General features: G+C 41.5%; 1 protein-coding gene across 1 annotated transcript in view; it reads right to left on the bottom strand.

The window, feature by feature from the left end:
- TBX15 (T-box transcription factor 15) overlaps positions 1–16125 on the bottom strand; it is a 100162-nt gene that overhangs the window by 41180 nt on the left and 42857 nt on the right. The window contains exon 2 of the mRNA XM_074593386.1: positions 71–284. Within this exon, the coding sequence (XP_074449487.1) occupies positions 71–284 (214 nt within the window). The remainder of the gene's footprint in view (positions 1–70; positions 285–16125) is intronic.

Genomic DNA, 16125 nt, shown 5'->3' with positions numbered 1-16125 from the left:
AAAAGATTTTTTTTTAATTTGTTTTGTTATGATCTGCGTTTAACTAGACAGAAAGCCAGAGATATCTTACCTGCCTGCTTTCGTGATGATCATCTCTGTCCCAATGTCATGAAATCTTTTCCAGAGGTCAGCACACTGCAGCTCTACCTGGATCTCTTCCATGGATGAAGGTGGAGGAGGCTGAGGGCCTGAGCCACCAGATGTAAGGTCAGAATGGGAGCCAAATGAGCAGGACGTCCTTTCTGCCAGTACCTCTGTGTCTGACCCAGTGCTCTGCTCTGAGTCTGCAAAGTAAACAAGCCAGGTAAGACACTTCAGTTCTACCTGCTGTGAGTGGCAAAGGAAGGAAAGAGGAAAACCAACAAGGGAAGTGTTAAAAAAGAGGACAATGGCCTTTTTTACATACGTGTGTGTATATATATATACACAAACACACACACACACACATATATTTATGATTTGCTTTGATTTATGCTCTGATTTGGGGCTTTGCATTTCCAACACAACATCTGGCATTTTTGTAAAGTTTTAGAAACAGCTGAAAAAAGGACCTTCAACATAAAATATAAATAGTAACAAACATCACCACAATGTTGGGAATGGACAAAATATAGATGAAAAAATAGAAATGAAAAAAATTAATTCAACCCTTAGTTTCAATCCAAGATTAGATGGTCTCACTGGAAAGCTACATTCCATTTAATTGAATATCCTCTTGCAGTACTATTGAAGAGCTGGTTATTTTTAAACAACACATTCTTTTCCTTTTAATATTCTTGTCATCAAAAATAATGAACATTTTTTTATTTTGCTATTTGGCAGCACCATTTTGGAAATGTGTTTTATTTGCTTCTATAATATCTTTTTTGGAACAATTTTCCTGAGAAAATAACCATGCAGCTTTTGGTGAGGAAGATGCTCTAGGCTACTGAAGGACAAAAAGTGGAGATAGTAAACATATGGAATATGCTACCAAAGAAAGCAATTGAAGTAACCTGAAGAAAAGAGCACATGAGAGAACTACATTTCTTTATGGGGGAGAAGAAGAAGTCTTGCTCAAAAAATAAGCAAACAAACAAAGAAGTGAAGTTCCACCAGTTTAAAGGTCCAAGTTGGCACGTTGAGTCAGATGGCCATTTCTTTTCAAAATTATCTCATGTATGTATTACATAGGTATGTTGTATATACATATATGTATATGGTCCTAGCTCTCATACGGTAGGGCTAAGCTGAAATTTTGCAAATAGCAGTGTTATTTTGCAACAGAGCGCACACCTAAATTACATCAAAATAATTCACAATACATTCTGCAAAGCAATTTGTTTATGTTTTAAATCTGATTTTTAACAAAATGGTGCTAGTATTATATAGATGACTGACAGAGAAATAAAGTATTCTGAGGCACTCGGTTAAATGGCTCAAGAAGAGCTTTGTAGATTTCAGAGGTGATGAAGAACAAATACTTTACACTGTCCTCATTGATCACCTAAATACAATTAGCCCAGTGAAGGACAAAGCAGCTATTTATATGTATTCTCTGCACTTTAAGAAAGAAAGATATCACTGCCTGACGGGGAAATTTAAGGAGACAAAAAGTAACAATTTGTGTTAAAAATATGATGAAATCACCCCAGCTAAAATTCCTTCCATACCAAGCAAGTGCCAGAAACTCTTTAATAACCCTGAGGTCATGAAGGCCGAGTCTCAGATTTAGTATTTCTGAGAGATAGTGTCTCCTGGAGCAGCTTGCACACCAGTGCAGAGGGCCCTAGTTAAGAAGAGGCTGGGGGTGAAGATGCCACCTGCAGAACCACAAGCCCCACCTCCTGCCACATGGAAAAATATCTGGAAAATTCATACTGCTGCATGTTTGGCTGATGGTATATGAGAAACTTACAGCCACAGTGCAAGCAAGAAGCTTTTATCCTCTGTAAGAACCCTCGGTGAATATGTCATTGGATAGTGGACTTGCTTGAAAGACATTTTCAGTAAATTTTGCCAACAATTTAGACAATCTGCCTGTACAATGTAGAAATTCTGTAGGACATTAGAGAGGTTCAGTATGTATTGCTCCCAATCCGTTTTGACTATGGAGCCCTTTATGTCTCCCACTGACCTCCAAGCTGGGCTGAAACAATAACAGCTCCACCCCTCTAAAGGAGTAGCACAAACCTACCACCAGAGGATTGTTACATGGAGACCAGTACCACACCCAAAACCTTTATCCTAGACACAAGCTGATTCAAGATATGAGATAACCTGATGACGTTTTGTGACCACAAGACAGAGAATTAATCTGAGACTACAGAGTGGCTGAGAAGTTTGCTCCCTGCTTCAGGAGCCCAGTGACGCAGGAGTAGAGATACTTAGCTGCTTTCTCTAGCTCAAATTATTCCACCTCAAAGGGTTGGAGCAGGTAAACCTGAGTAAGGGTCACAATGCTTAGGACATTTGTTTTCCTAGTGATGGTTAATCACTTTATCCTTCAACAAAAAACAAAAGGGTGCTTCATAGATCACAGTAAGAGCTTTTTGTATGTCTAGTTATGAGTTGAACCATTAATCAAAAGTCTTACATCTTCTCTGAGGTCCTAAGAAAGTATAGGTAAACTACACTGGGGGTTTGAAGAGACTGGACCGAGGGAAAAGCTTCCGTTACGGAGTCCTCCTCCCTGAATGAGGTACTAACCTGCAAGTTTGCATCTAAAGAGACTTTTAGGCCCCATCATCTGGGCTCAGTTCAGGCACTCAGAAACTGTGTGTCCTCTGAAGCAGTATGGTAAATGGCCAACAGATGGCATTTGGCTAGATGCTGTCATTACAGCATTTCCTGGACAGCCTTTCAAATTGGGCATGTGGATGGAGTCTTGCGGATCCCTGGGAATTGACTGGAATTGTATGCTGCAGAAAATTAAATATCAGAGGCCAAAGTCCCCTGTCATTGATTTTATGCCGGTGTCACTCCAATGACTTTAACAGAGTTTTGGAGGGTTTTTTTGACAATGATGGAAGTGGAAGGAGCGCCACATCCTTGGATATCATTTCCCATGCTGGCGCCAATAAAAAATTGCAAAAGGAATTCACTAATTATTGATACGTCAGTATCTACCCAACTATGAGATACCACAAACAGGAAAAAAAACCCTTCTTTTCTTCCAAGGACGACTATTGTGTGCCCTGAAATGTGATCTATAATTACCCCCAAATTAGTGCACAGAACACAAGTTCCTCTCCTTCCTCCAATTTTGGAAATGGGAGAGGGGAGTCACTAGTGTTGCTGCCCTTAGTTCAGTCTCAGTAGGCTGATGGCTTTTGGTGTCTTCTTCATCCTTTCCTGAGCTGAGCCCTCCCGAATGGTGTCATCTAGTTGGAGACACTGAGTTCACTCCAGACCCAGGGAATTCAGGTGAAGTGAAGAGCATCTGACATATGAAAATCATCCCTAATGACATCCAGCTCTATGAGACTCTGTGACTCTTAGCTAGAGTTCTCTTCTTGTGTTAGGATTCTGGATTAATCAAGAGACAGGTGTCAACATCTGTAAGTAAGCAACATACAGAGGGGTGCATGGTGAACCATCTCGATATGTAGTAACCAGTTGTGGCACCTGGCAGCTAGCAGAGCTCAAGCTACTCTGCTGCACATACTTGCTCACAAAGAAGTAGGAGAGGAAGATCTGAGTTTTCTTCTGATATTTGAATAGGGAGCTTGGTTTTCTTCATTCAGCAGCTTCAGGGGTGTGCAACTTCACTAAACTCAAAGACATTGCATCTACTTTGCGTTGGTGTAAGCAGAGGGGAATTAGGGAACGGCTCCTGAAAATCCAACAAAAAAGAACATGCCTGTGAACACCCTGAGGTGCAGATTGTGTCTGGTACTTCATACTGTGTCTCACTGAAGGACAAACAGAAGAATTTCTGAGGAAGATGAGCTTCTTGTAATTTCTTATAGCTCCAAAGTGACATGATGATTCCTTGCCTTTCCTTGAATAACTTTTCAGAGTTAGGCCTTCTCAGACTGCTGCCATAGGAATGCTGGTTCTCTGGTGGTATGGTAGGTTGCAATTGGTGCCACTTTTGGCGTATGTTAGGCAAGTGACAATTAAAACAGTTTTATGGTTTTCTCTTGCTAGGGTAGAGTACAGTCCTTGATGAAGGATACTTTAAAAACAAGCTCACCCATTTCTGGGGACTAGCAAAAGTGGGAGCAGATGCAACCGAGGTTCCTAAACCTACAGTACTCCACTGGACTTTCAGTTGAAACAGTCTCAGGTCAAAATGTTCCTCATTGCTTTTACAGGTATCCATGAACTTGCACCTTCTGATCTTACCTACTTTTCTTTACAAAGTCCTTCCTCTCACTTGGCTACTTGAAGAAGGCCCCTTCCTGCTGCACCATAGCTATTGAGGTGAACACCTCCAAAGCTCCTGCTGACTGCACAGTTCATATCACTCTGCCTCTTTCATTTCCCCCTTCTTGCAAATCTCTTCTAAAACTGTCCGTTTCCACTCTTGCTTGTTCCTTTTGTTCTTTTTTTCTTATGTTTCCACCAATTATTTCTGCTGTTCTGTGGAGTGATGTGTAGCCAGAAAAAAACACATCCCTTTTGGTCTGTGTGGAGAATGACCCACTGATCACAAGGGAACAGCAATGCTTAACCCCTCCAGTCTAATACATTCTCCCCAGAGACAATACAGAGAAAAGTTCATAAAATGCTGTCCCTTGTTACAGACAGCTTGCTGGACAAAGAGGCTGACAAAGTGGTTTTGACCATGGGACTTGGCCTGATCTGTCAAAAGCAGACAGGCTCTTGCAAGCATTGTATTTCAAGGAGCTTGAAACTATCTCAAGCGACACTACTGAAAAGTTCATGGAGAAGACCCATGGGTTCAATGTGGAAAACAATTCCCTGAGGCCTGAAGCACCTGAAGCGCCTGAAGACCTCTCTCCCCGCTACTGTGTAAAAAGGCAGTTCCCTTTCTACTACCCTGCTGGGTGGCTTCCTATCATCCCTTATCACACTGGCAACGCATCCAGCTACTGCAGTTTAACAGTGTTGTGTCTGGAGGAAAGGAAATTTCTCAGCACTTTCTGCAACCTTTGAGCCTACCTAGAAGACCACAGGGTCACTTTCAGAGCTCCCAGGGATACCGTGGAAGTTGCTGAGATTACAGAGGAACATTAAACTAGTTCAGATTTTTTCTTTCTTAATCCTTTTCCCATTCCTACTATCTCCAGATTGCCCTGGAAATCCTCAGCTCAGGATTTCTTTTGATGCACAAATTCCCAGGCTTCTTGTTGGTGGATAGGAAGGAAAACACCATTCTCACAAGCACGGTGACTCTAAGGTCAGCATCCCCACTGAGTGCCCCAAGATGATCGAAAATAACCCAAACCGGCTTCCTGCACCAACACTATGTGTCCTGGGATCAGAGCCCTCTTACACAAAACAGCGAGCTGCTACTGCCTGACTTCTTTCTACAGCTCAGCTGCCTAGTACTCCTCATGTACATTCCCTGCTTTTTCATTAGGCTGGTACAAAAGGAAAATCAGTATGTGAGACATTAAAAGACATGAATTTTTCTAAGCAACTTCATACATGGACCCTCAGCAGAATTTTCTCTGCAGCTGGAGCACAGCAGGGATAGTGTGCCCCATATTTAACCAGAAAAACAAAAAGAGCTCAGTTTAGTCCTTGGCCCCATCATGCAGTCAACATGCACTCAACAAATGTTTTACTCCAAGGTACCCAAGAATGTAAACTACAGGAGTGAGAACAATGACAAAAACTTTATATACATAAAACACCACCTACCCATAGCAGCCCAAAAGACTTATTCTCTTTCTCTTTTTACTTTTTTTTTTTTTGCATGTGTGTAGATATCTAATGTAGATCCTGTCAGATTCCATTAGCATAAAGATTTCTCTGGGTGGAATGTGGCAGCTGTTACAAGCTGTTAGGGGTTTTTTTTAACTGTTTATTTTTGTTTGCAAGGTTTGTGAACATTTAGTGCAACAGGTGGTCCTTCCCTCTCCCCTGCAGTGGATTTGCTGGCAATCAGGATCTGCAGACTACAAAGATCCAAAATCCTGGATATGCGTGGGCAGAGAAAACTTGGGAGACGTCACTTTTCTTTTTCTCTGAACTCAGCTGAAATTAACAGAGAGTGAACACTTTGCTTTTGCTGCTGATTGCAGACAAATCTCATGGTTCTTTTTAGATTTCTAATTTTTAAACTGGCTAGTGCCACCCCACAAAATCGGCAGCATGGGAACAATGCATACAGCAGTGTGATGTTACTGGACTCCGGATACAAAATGTCGCAACCCTATGAAACTGAAAGAACAGAAACTCACTAAGCCAGAACAGTTTGGAAGAGTGGAAGTTCATCTGGCCATGGTGTGGTGGCTGCTGGTTTAAAACTGTTTTCTCCCACTAACTCATAGAATCATAGAATCTTCATGGTTGGAAAGGACCTTTGAGATCATTGAGTCCAACCATACACACACACACACAAAAAAAAAAAAAAAAACCCCAAACCTATAATTTTTGCCCTTCAGAGCATGCCCTGAAGTGCCACATCTAGACGTTTCTTAAATACCTCTAGGGATGGTGACTCAACCACCTCCCTGGGCAGGCTGTTCCAGTGCCTGACCACTCTTTCAGTAAAGTGATTCTTCCTAATATCTAATCTAAACCTCCCCTGCCGCAGCTTCAGACCATTTCCTCTGGTCCTGTCATTATTCACCTGGGAGAAGAGGCCAACACCCACCTCTCTATAACCTCCTTTCAGGTAGTTGTAGAGGGGACTGAGGTGTCTCCTCACCCTCCTCTTGGGCAGAATAATACTTGGGCAGAAGCTTAAACAAAGACCTCAGTAACTCCAAAATTATACAAGAAGCCCGGCTATGGCAAAGACAGCAGGCGCAGCAGAGGTGAGGCAGGCTGGAGTTCACAAGAGCCACACAGATTAGCATGGCTGCCTTTTACACAGCTGATCCAGCAATCGCTGTAGGCAAAGGGTTCTAAGCACTTCCCAGGTGATTCTAACCATACGCACATGCCGCACACAACAACTAACACAAAGATGGTTCTGCAGGTTTTCTTACATATTGTCTTATCCTCCTGAACTGTTTTCCATTCATTCACATACCCGACTACATTAATCATACCTTCTTCCAGCATTAGGCCCATTATCAACTACATACAGCTAGGATTTGTAACCTGTTTATTACTGATAATGGAGTGACAGAATGGTTTGGGTTGAAAGGGACCTTTTTAATATTATCCAATCTAACCCCCAATAATATTTATTTTTATTACATAAGTGACTCCAAGTTGCAAACAATATTGAGATTTACTGATCTGGGGACAGTACAAGCTTGTCAAAAACCCAGGACATCGTCGATATCAGTGCTGCATTGCAATTTCAGACAGCCAAAAGAAGCATTCAAGTAATTATTCCAGCCTAAGACCCTTTTATGAAACCATAGAAGGACAAAATGGGAATAATATCAACAAGACTCAAAGAGACAAAACCAGAAGACATTGTATAGATGGAAAATATGGCACAGACAAATAGAGAGACCTGATACAGTCACAAGTGAAATCAATGACAGATAAGCTGATTCTAAAGTGAAGAATTCCTCTGGAACTTTAACCTCAATGACTTCTTCATTCTCCTAAATTGTAGTTTTAGAAGGTGTTTTCATAAGATAAATTGAGCCAGCAAAGCTTGTAAAATACACTCAAGCTGATGGCTGCCCTTACCAAAACAAAGATTGAGTATAAGGCCAGTATGACATGGAATTATTACACACCTATATCCCCATGGCAAACACAACTAGTAGGAGAACATAAAAGCAAACTCAAAGACAAAAAAACACGGTGGCTTTGGCTCTAAATGCAAGTCTTGCATCAACTTGACTGTGCACTGCCAAGAACTGACTGCTTCTGCCTTGGCTTATTCCATATAAGACTCAACAAAGGGACACAAGACCCAGCAAAGAAAAAATCACCCTGATTCACTGGTATGCTCCAGCTGCTCTACTTCACTCCAGCAATGCAAAACAGCTGTAAACCTGGTTTAACCAGCAAGTTAAACTGGGTTTATGGCTTCTCAGTATTGGCAAAGAAGTACAAAGCAGCTGGAGTATACTAGTATACTTAGCCCTCGGGGTTTGCCCTTAAAAATTAACTCTTGCTCCAGCCAGGAGAAAGAATATTAGCGACAGTTAAACGTTAAAGTGATTTTGTATCTCACGATCTATTGTAATTTTTAAGAATGCTGAGAAAAAGAAAACGTATGCGTTTTGCCAACATACAGTTTAGGACCAGGCATTCAAGAGACCAGCTACAGTTTTGAGCTGCATCAGCTGAAAATGGAGATGTGGTTGCTGGGCTCTGAAGTCATCCTTGGCAAATATATTTGGTAAATTCTCATTGCAGAAGTGTAAGCTAGGTGACCAAGAGTGTTCTGAATAGTGTCGCAGCATAGGATTTCTTTGTAAACTTCATACCCAATCCCACCATATTCTCTCAGGAAAACTGCCTGCAACTCATCAGTCTGTGCCTTAGACTATCCATCACAACTAAAAATATCCCGTCAAATGGATGTCAACCAAAAACCTGTTCTATAAACTCTCCCACCTCTGGATTGAGGTGACTTGTTTGCTTAAATACAAACATAACCTTTCCCCAGCAGAGGCTCCTGGCAATCATATTTCACTGAAGTAGCAGGACTTAGACTCAGCGTTTGATGTTGTACTATTGTCTCCTGGAAAGCAAAAAATATCTTGGGTTTTCAGTATCTCAGACTAGCATTGAGGAAAATGCAATTTGAAATTTCAGCGCAGAAGAAACCAAGAGATTCCTAAAATTCCCTGAGGAGATTCTCTGCAGCTGTAAGTCAGCATTGCCTTAGAACAAGGAATCACCAACACAGCCCCACAAAAAGACTGCTCAGTAGCAAATATTCAGAAAGCCCATACTTAAAATGGTAGAGGGCTTAAAAAGAGCATGCAGAAAAATAAGATCCCATTAAATCAGGAAATAAAATAAAAGAGCATAAAATTCAAGAAAATGCAGAGGAACACAGAGAGCAGCAACTTTTAAAAACATGAGAAGTACTAGGGAGAAAGTGGGATGTTATTAAAAGAAGAGAGAGGTGAAATTGATGACAACTTTAAGCTGGCCAAGATCCTGAACTGTACAGACTACAAAGAATTTGTCTGGCCAATGTTCAAGAGTTTGTATAAAATTAAAGAGTGGAAATGCACTTGAAAGTTAGGGAAAGCTAAAAAAAATAAGAGACCAGGCATTAGATGCATTATATGCTGTAGCCCATAAACATAGAGTCATTATTCTTATAAATAAAACCATACAATAAATATTTAGAGACCAGCCTAAACCAAAATGTTGGCTCTAAATAACCACAAATTGTGCAGGAGTTTGAAACTAGATCCCAGCTCTGTGGCAGGCCCTTCCCTGATGGAGCGGGCACAAGCTGTGGGACAGTCTGTTTCTGGATTCTGTGGCTTGGACTGCCAGAAAAAAAAAAAGAATCACTCATAAAAAAGGAAAACATGACACAAGATTAATGCTGCAGAGGTACCTATTCTCTCTGAGACCAATGTGAAATAGCTGAGAAATTTAAAATTACTGCAAAGTCCGGAAAAAGTTATCTTTTTGTAAGTATGAACACAGCTCAAACAAATGAAGGCTAACATCTTAAATATTTGCAAGCTGAAGATATTTGGTGGCCTACAAACCACAGGGAAAGAGACGTTACATGTGTTTCCCTATACCATGGTGGTTATCATGACAGCAGTATCAGGGAGCCAGCTGGCATCTTAGTAATGAGAAATGTCCAACCCTTCCCTGAGTCCTACTGAGCTCTTGGCAGTGCTGTCACAAGGCGGTGAGTTCCACTGTGTAACTGTGCAGACAGGACGAGAAAGACTCCCTTTTCACTTTAAAATGCATTGCCTTTTTTAGGACGAGTGTTCATTTGCTGCAGTGTTGTAAAGAGGTAAATACCACTCTATGTATCGCTTGTATTTCCTTTCTAAATGAAACCATTTCAAAAGGAAATCATTAGGAAATTTCCATGGGAATGGTTTTACGTGAAAAATACAGCTCCATTAAGCTGAAGTTTGAAGTTTAAGTTGTTCATTTTGCTCACAATCTACAATCTTCTTTTGGGAAAACAGTAACTATCAGGCTAGTCCTGTTGAACTGATGTTTGGGTTTGTAATAGTTCAACAAATCATTAAACTACATTTTTTTCATCCATATGCTAAATTAGCCAAGCTGTCCCCCACACCCCTTTCTGAACCTGACCTTGGAAGACTATCTGCCCTCATACAATTTTGATTGCCCTCTACCTAAGCTTCTTGACTGTAATCCAAATCCTTTCAGATTTTATTCATAACAAAGCTTCTCCTTGACTGTAAACATTTTAATTGCTCGCTCTCGGAATCTGTTCTATTTTTATTACATACATGCATGCGCGCACACGGACACAGAGACACGTAAGTATATGTATGGGATTTAATTTTAAAAATGCATTTGGCTTTTAAATCAGTGATCTGCCCCTGGCTCACAAAGCAGAAATTGTAGTATTTTCAATGTTACTTTCCATCAGGAAGCTTATTGCAATGTAACATTCCGTTTGCTGTTTTGATCACCTCTGCAGGGTGACCAGATGTTTTTACTAAACAATGAGACTGAGGCATTTTTCACAAGTGATAAACGTATTCTTCCTTTTATTTGCATCACATACAACTGACTTGCAACCAAACCAGCCAGTATTCCTGACTCTGACTATGCAGTTATGCAGGTAGGATTGAGAGAGAAGATTCTCCAGAAGCACCTGAGCATGGTGCTGATTTTTTAACTTCTGGTGTTTCAAGCCCAAGCCAAGAACAAAAAAAAATGACTTTTAAAAGTGGCAAAATGGAATGGAGTTGGCATGAGTTCATGGGGGTCAGAACTACAAGAGACTGAATATGTTACAGCGCTGCATTATGGGAGTACGGTGCATGGACTTGGGAAGAATGCGTTAGGAATTTCGATCCAGCCTGTGCTAGAAAAGGCAACTGTGTCTTATGAAAACAATTTCATTTGAAATCTGAAATATCAGAGACACATGCCAAGCCATAAACGGAATCTCCCCTTCAATTCCAACCAAGAATGTACCTCATATCGATTTGAAACAATTATCTTAACAACTTTAAAATAATCAAGCAACTTGCAAAAGTGAACAACGCTTAGGATGAGGTTATTCACAGAAAGTGTTAAAACTGTAAAAGTTTTCAAAGTTGCAAAAGCTGATGCTTCACTCCACATCCAGGGAGTAGTACCAGGCACTGATGTTTAAGAACACCTTAAAATTAAACCACTGCCCAGATGAGCTGAAAGATTGAGGTAGGCAGCACATCAACAGCAGCTGTAGTTGACAGAACACAGGGTAGGGTACGCTGAAAGAGACCTAGGGGTAAGAAAGGACAGAGGAGTGGACTTCCATACTGTGTCATTTGACCACACAAAATAAGCCTGTGCAATTCTGGGCAGCGCATACAAAGACAATGCTTCAATGAGAGCCAGGCTGTGGCTGCTTTTGGCAACCAGGGCAGGAGGAAGCCCTTTAGCTAGAGACTCCCATTTCATGTACAGCAGAGGAAGGAGACGCTGAGTTACATTCCTCCTCAATCCAGCAGATAGGCAGGGTGAGGAAGGGACAGGGGACGGAATAGCACAAGCTTCACACCCAAGCTCAGAGGTGGCACAACAGTGGGTATAAGCTGTTCCCCTGTGGAGCAGCACTGGAACAAGGAATGAGGTCATGCCTGAGAGAGACTCCAGCCCCTCCCCAGCAACACCGCAGCAATTAAATTAAATTAACCCTACTCAAAAGTCAGACAGTCTGGACAGTCTGGACATCAGGTCTTGAACACCAACCATTTCACTCCGCAGATCTGCTCCTGTCAGGCTGCATGACTTGTTAATGCAGACGTTGCCAACAACTGAATTATGTAAAGAATCAATATTCTACAATCTCACAGCTTCCATGTACTTTCACCGAGAAATAGAAACACAAAACTGGTGGTTTAGCCTGGAAGATAAGTTTCGGTGAATGTAATCTTTCCTTTTCCCTTGACATCCTTGCTCCTTGGGTGTGTATTTGTGGCTTGGCTTTTTCTCTTTTCTTTTACTGTCTTCAGCTCAAGCTCCCAAAGTCACATCCTGAGACACTCTGCCAACCACAACCCCACACGTCAAAATCCCTACAAGCAGTCACACATACTGATTCCAGGAAGCGCGCGCTGCTGGACTTTGTTGACTTCCACTGAGCCACCCTGATTTACGCCTGCTGAAGTTATGGTCCCGAGTGTAATAACACCTACACTGCGCCGTTGTCCCACATGTGTATATCCTATTATCCAAACAACAGATGCACCAGCATGCATGTACACGCATATTCCAACATCTGGCGATCACAAGCTAACTGTAATAACTCCACGAACTTCATTCATCTTTACAAAACTCACAAACACTTCATCTGTACACCCAGTGAAGAGGTGCATAACCTTTTCCACTTCACTGAAAGAAGTATGTGCTCTTAACCTGGCATTCATAGTCACACACGCAGAAATACAACCAAGCACTTGCACTTACTCTTAAAGCACATATTTAGTCCCTTCTGAATAACAGGGCATGAATGGCTCTTGACATAAACACTTCACAGATGTTGCACATAATGTGCATATAGATATACACCTCTTTATTTCTCAGTCATTCCTGTACATGTGCCTACATGCCCTTACCTGCTTTGAGGCATACTTTTCCACTTTCTGGCTAGAAGTCATGCCAGAATAAAACTGATAAAAGGAAATGAAGAATCACATCCAAATATCCAGATGTCTGTTAACTTAAAAACATCCGACTGCTTAATACTAAAAACTGATACTTGCATAATTCAGCATTTCTAGATGTTGGAAATTTCCAGTCTGTTTTCCTTTCTTTCTCTCACCCACATCTAATCTAAAATATATGTTCAAGGAGAATGTGAGCAAAATCTTCTGATAGTTTGTGTTTGTCATTTTATGAAAAATACTTTTATTCAGAAAGCTTATGTCTGCCGGCCTCCCAGTTCAGCGCACTGGAAACAATGGGATGCCCCACTGTGATGTTATCAACAAATTGTGCCTTACAGCAAAATACACTACAAAGGACACAGTCTGGAAGCACTGAAGCTGCAAAGGTCTCAGGTTGGCTTGATTACCCCACCACCGATGTCACTGCAACAGTGGTGACCTCAGAAAATGCAACGGGGGTGACCTCAGAAACTTTGTTGGCTTCTGTGACCTCAGATAGTTTTCATTACGGATGTCAAAAACAGGGGTAGTAATTTTCTGCACGTATGAATATCCACACATTTTCAACCACGCAGAACTAAACTATTTCATAACCCATTCTTTTAAAACCTTGAAAAAGCATGTATTATATTTGGAAAATTATGTGCATATTTCGAGTTTATTGAGGTTTTTTTCAACCATCTTCTTTCTTAAAAAGTTTGGATTTTTGATAGTAGGAAGAATGGGTTGCTGTATCTTACTGCAGATGAGAAGAAGAAATGTGAAGCATTCTACTGAACCACTTTAGAACTTCAGGTTAGAAAATGAGGATGAGAATTTTCATGCGGAAAGAAAATCTGCAAGATTCTCAAAATTTTCAATCTCAACTACAGGAAAGAATGCAAATATTCCATAAATTTTTGAAGTAGAAAACAACAAGAATTTACTTCACCATTAACTTCTCCTTTAGCCTTCAGGATATGAGCTTAAAATAATTAAGTTTCCAGATTTCAAGTGTGCAAAAATCCCTGACAGCTAAATGAATATACTTTAATGCAACAGCAACTTCTCAGGATTCAGAGCGTCTTGGAATGTCAGGTCTGAATCATGTGATTTGTTCCACATATCTCACTGTACTGTTGACTATGAAATTGAAGGGGAAATGTAGTGATAATATCATTAACCATTTTCTTAATAAACAGATATACAAATAACACATTGATTTTGCAGTCTTCTCACTCTGCCATCCAGCATTAGAGCTTGCACACTGAGAAACTCTTCCTGCAGTTAGGGGTTTCCATCGCAAACAACTGTGGCACAGAGAAAACTGATAGTGTGCTACGGCAGAAAATACACAGAATGAAAAGTCAAAATTATTTGAAAGACGCTCATGGACACCAACATACCCAAAATCTAAGTATCTACCAGCGCATGTTACCATTTAGCTTATTCCACATGAAAAGTCTTAATGAAAAAGCACGTGACTTTTCTGATACACAGCCAATCACTCACATCCTTCCCAGACACTGCTGTAGATTTATCTCACTGGTCAGCTCAAAAGCCTCTCAGAAGAGCAGAGAGACAAAGCAGAGTTTTAACTGTCACTGGGATTTCATTATGAATGGAGTATAAGTGCCCAAGCAGCCAATTAGCGCGTCCCTTCTTGGGCCTCGAAACATATTATTTCATCACTTAATTTATTATCTCTGGTGCTTTTGTGCATCCTCCCATGCCCTCCTTATTGCTGAAATGCTGCCATCTGTGGCTCAGAAGTTCCTTTCAGAGAGAAGCACTAAACTCGTAAGAGATCCGCCAGTTGTCGTGGGGGAAAAGAGAAGGAAAAGATAGTTTCAAAACAACATACTTTCCTCCCCTTCTCTCCACCGTCCCGTCAATCGTACTTCTGTCACCTTCTTCTTGTGTGGTAAAACTGGATGTGAAAAGCAGCCCAAGCTTGTCTCTAATGCTGCTGAGCTTGACCATGTGGCTACAGGCGGAGGCAGCAATTTCCTCTCCTCGTACAGTTGCGAAGCCCCGCAGTGACGCTTCAAAGCGAAACTGTGACCCAGCCCTTCCAGCCTGGAGCCCAGCGGGGTCTGAGAAGCAGCTGGGCTGCTCTTCGGTGAGACGCGTTATGGAAGGCAGGGAAAGAGAGGGAGGGAAGGGAAGAAAACAAGGATAAAACCCAAGTTAAACAAATGTACAGAGTAAGAAAGGAGAAGGAAGAGGCTGGAGATAAGGACAGGTTATCAGAACTGGCTTCTTGAGATGGAATGCTGCAAAGTGAGGACAGTCCAGGAAGCATTACAACCCTGTGCCTTACACCTCCTCACAAAACACCTCAGAGGTGAGGCAGCAGAAGGAATGATGGTGAGGCAGGCTGATGTCCTCAATGCCAGACGATTCTTTTCCTCCCTTTCCACAGCTCTCGTCAGACAGTCTTGCTTTCTACTGCTGGCTGCAGGTCTGCTCTGCTCGAGCAGATCAGATGATGTCCTCCTGTGTGCGCCAGGTAAGCGGGGACCTCTCAACCCATCTCAGCAGCTTGCTTGCCCGCTTCCATTTCATGTCGGAGGAAAATATGAACATAATAGAGCAATGTGGGGCTGCTTCAACAGGATACCTTTTGTTGCACGAGGCACCCAGAATCCTGGCTGAGGAGTCTGTTCTTTGTTTAAATCTTATGGCGTTTGGGTATAAAGAAACCAATAGGAAAAAGCCTTTCTAGCCATCTGCAGACTCTTCTCCCAGCTCTGAGCAGACAGCATGTCTCACAACACTCCTCACTAACAACACGGTACCGTTGCAGGCAAGTTCCACTGAGGCACAAAGGAAAAAAATAAAAGAAAATAAAATGAAAGTGGCTGGCTGAAATTAAATGACTATTACCATGGCTGAATCTCAAGATGTCTTTGCAAAATGCCAATTTTGCAGCCACAGGTGTCTTTTTACTGCTAAAACAAGTCAGGATATTTACAGAAAGGTAAACTAATGCACTTTGGCTGCCTCACTGGAAAAGAGGAGCAACACGTTTTCCCCAGAAGGTAGCAAAGTAAACCCAACGTTACATCTATTACAACCCCTGCCTCTCTATTGCTTTCTCTGCAACTGAGGAAAACCTCTTACAAGCTCATTATATCAAATATTTTACAGAAAGACAGCTAACTTTATTTTATGTATCTTACTCTAAAAAATGTGCCTCTCTTGCAAGGAAGACGCAGCTAGAGAATAACCAGCTCCTCTGTTTACTGAGTGGGAGGAACGGAGA

This window comes from Larus michahellis, chromosome 1 (assembly GCF_964199755.1).
Source record: "Larus michahellis chromosome 1, bLarMic1.1, whole genome shotgun sequence".
NCBI lineage: Eukaryota > Metazoa > Chordata > Aves > Charadriiformes > Laridae > Larus > Larus michahellis.
The sequence above is the reverse complement of the archived record's forward strand: the minus strand, read 5'-3'. Positions and strand labels throughout refer to the sequence as shown.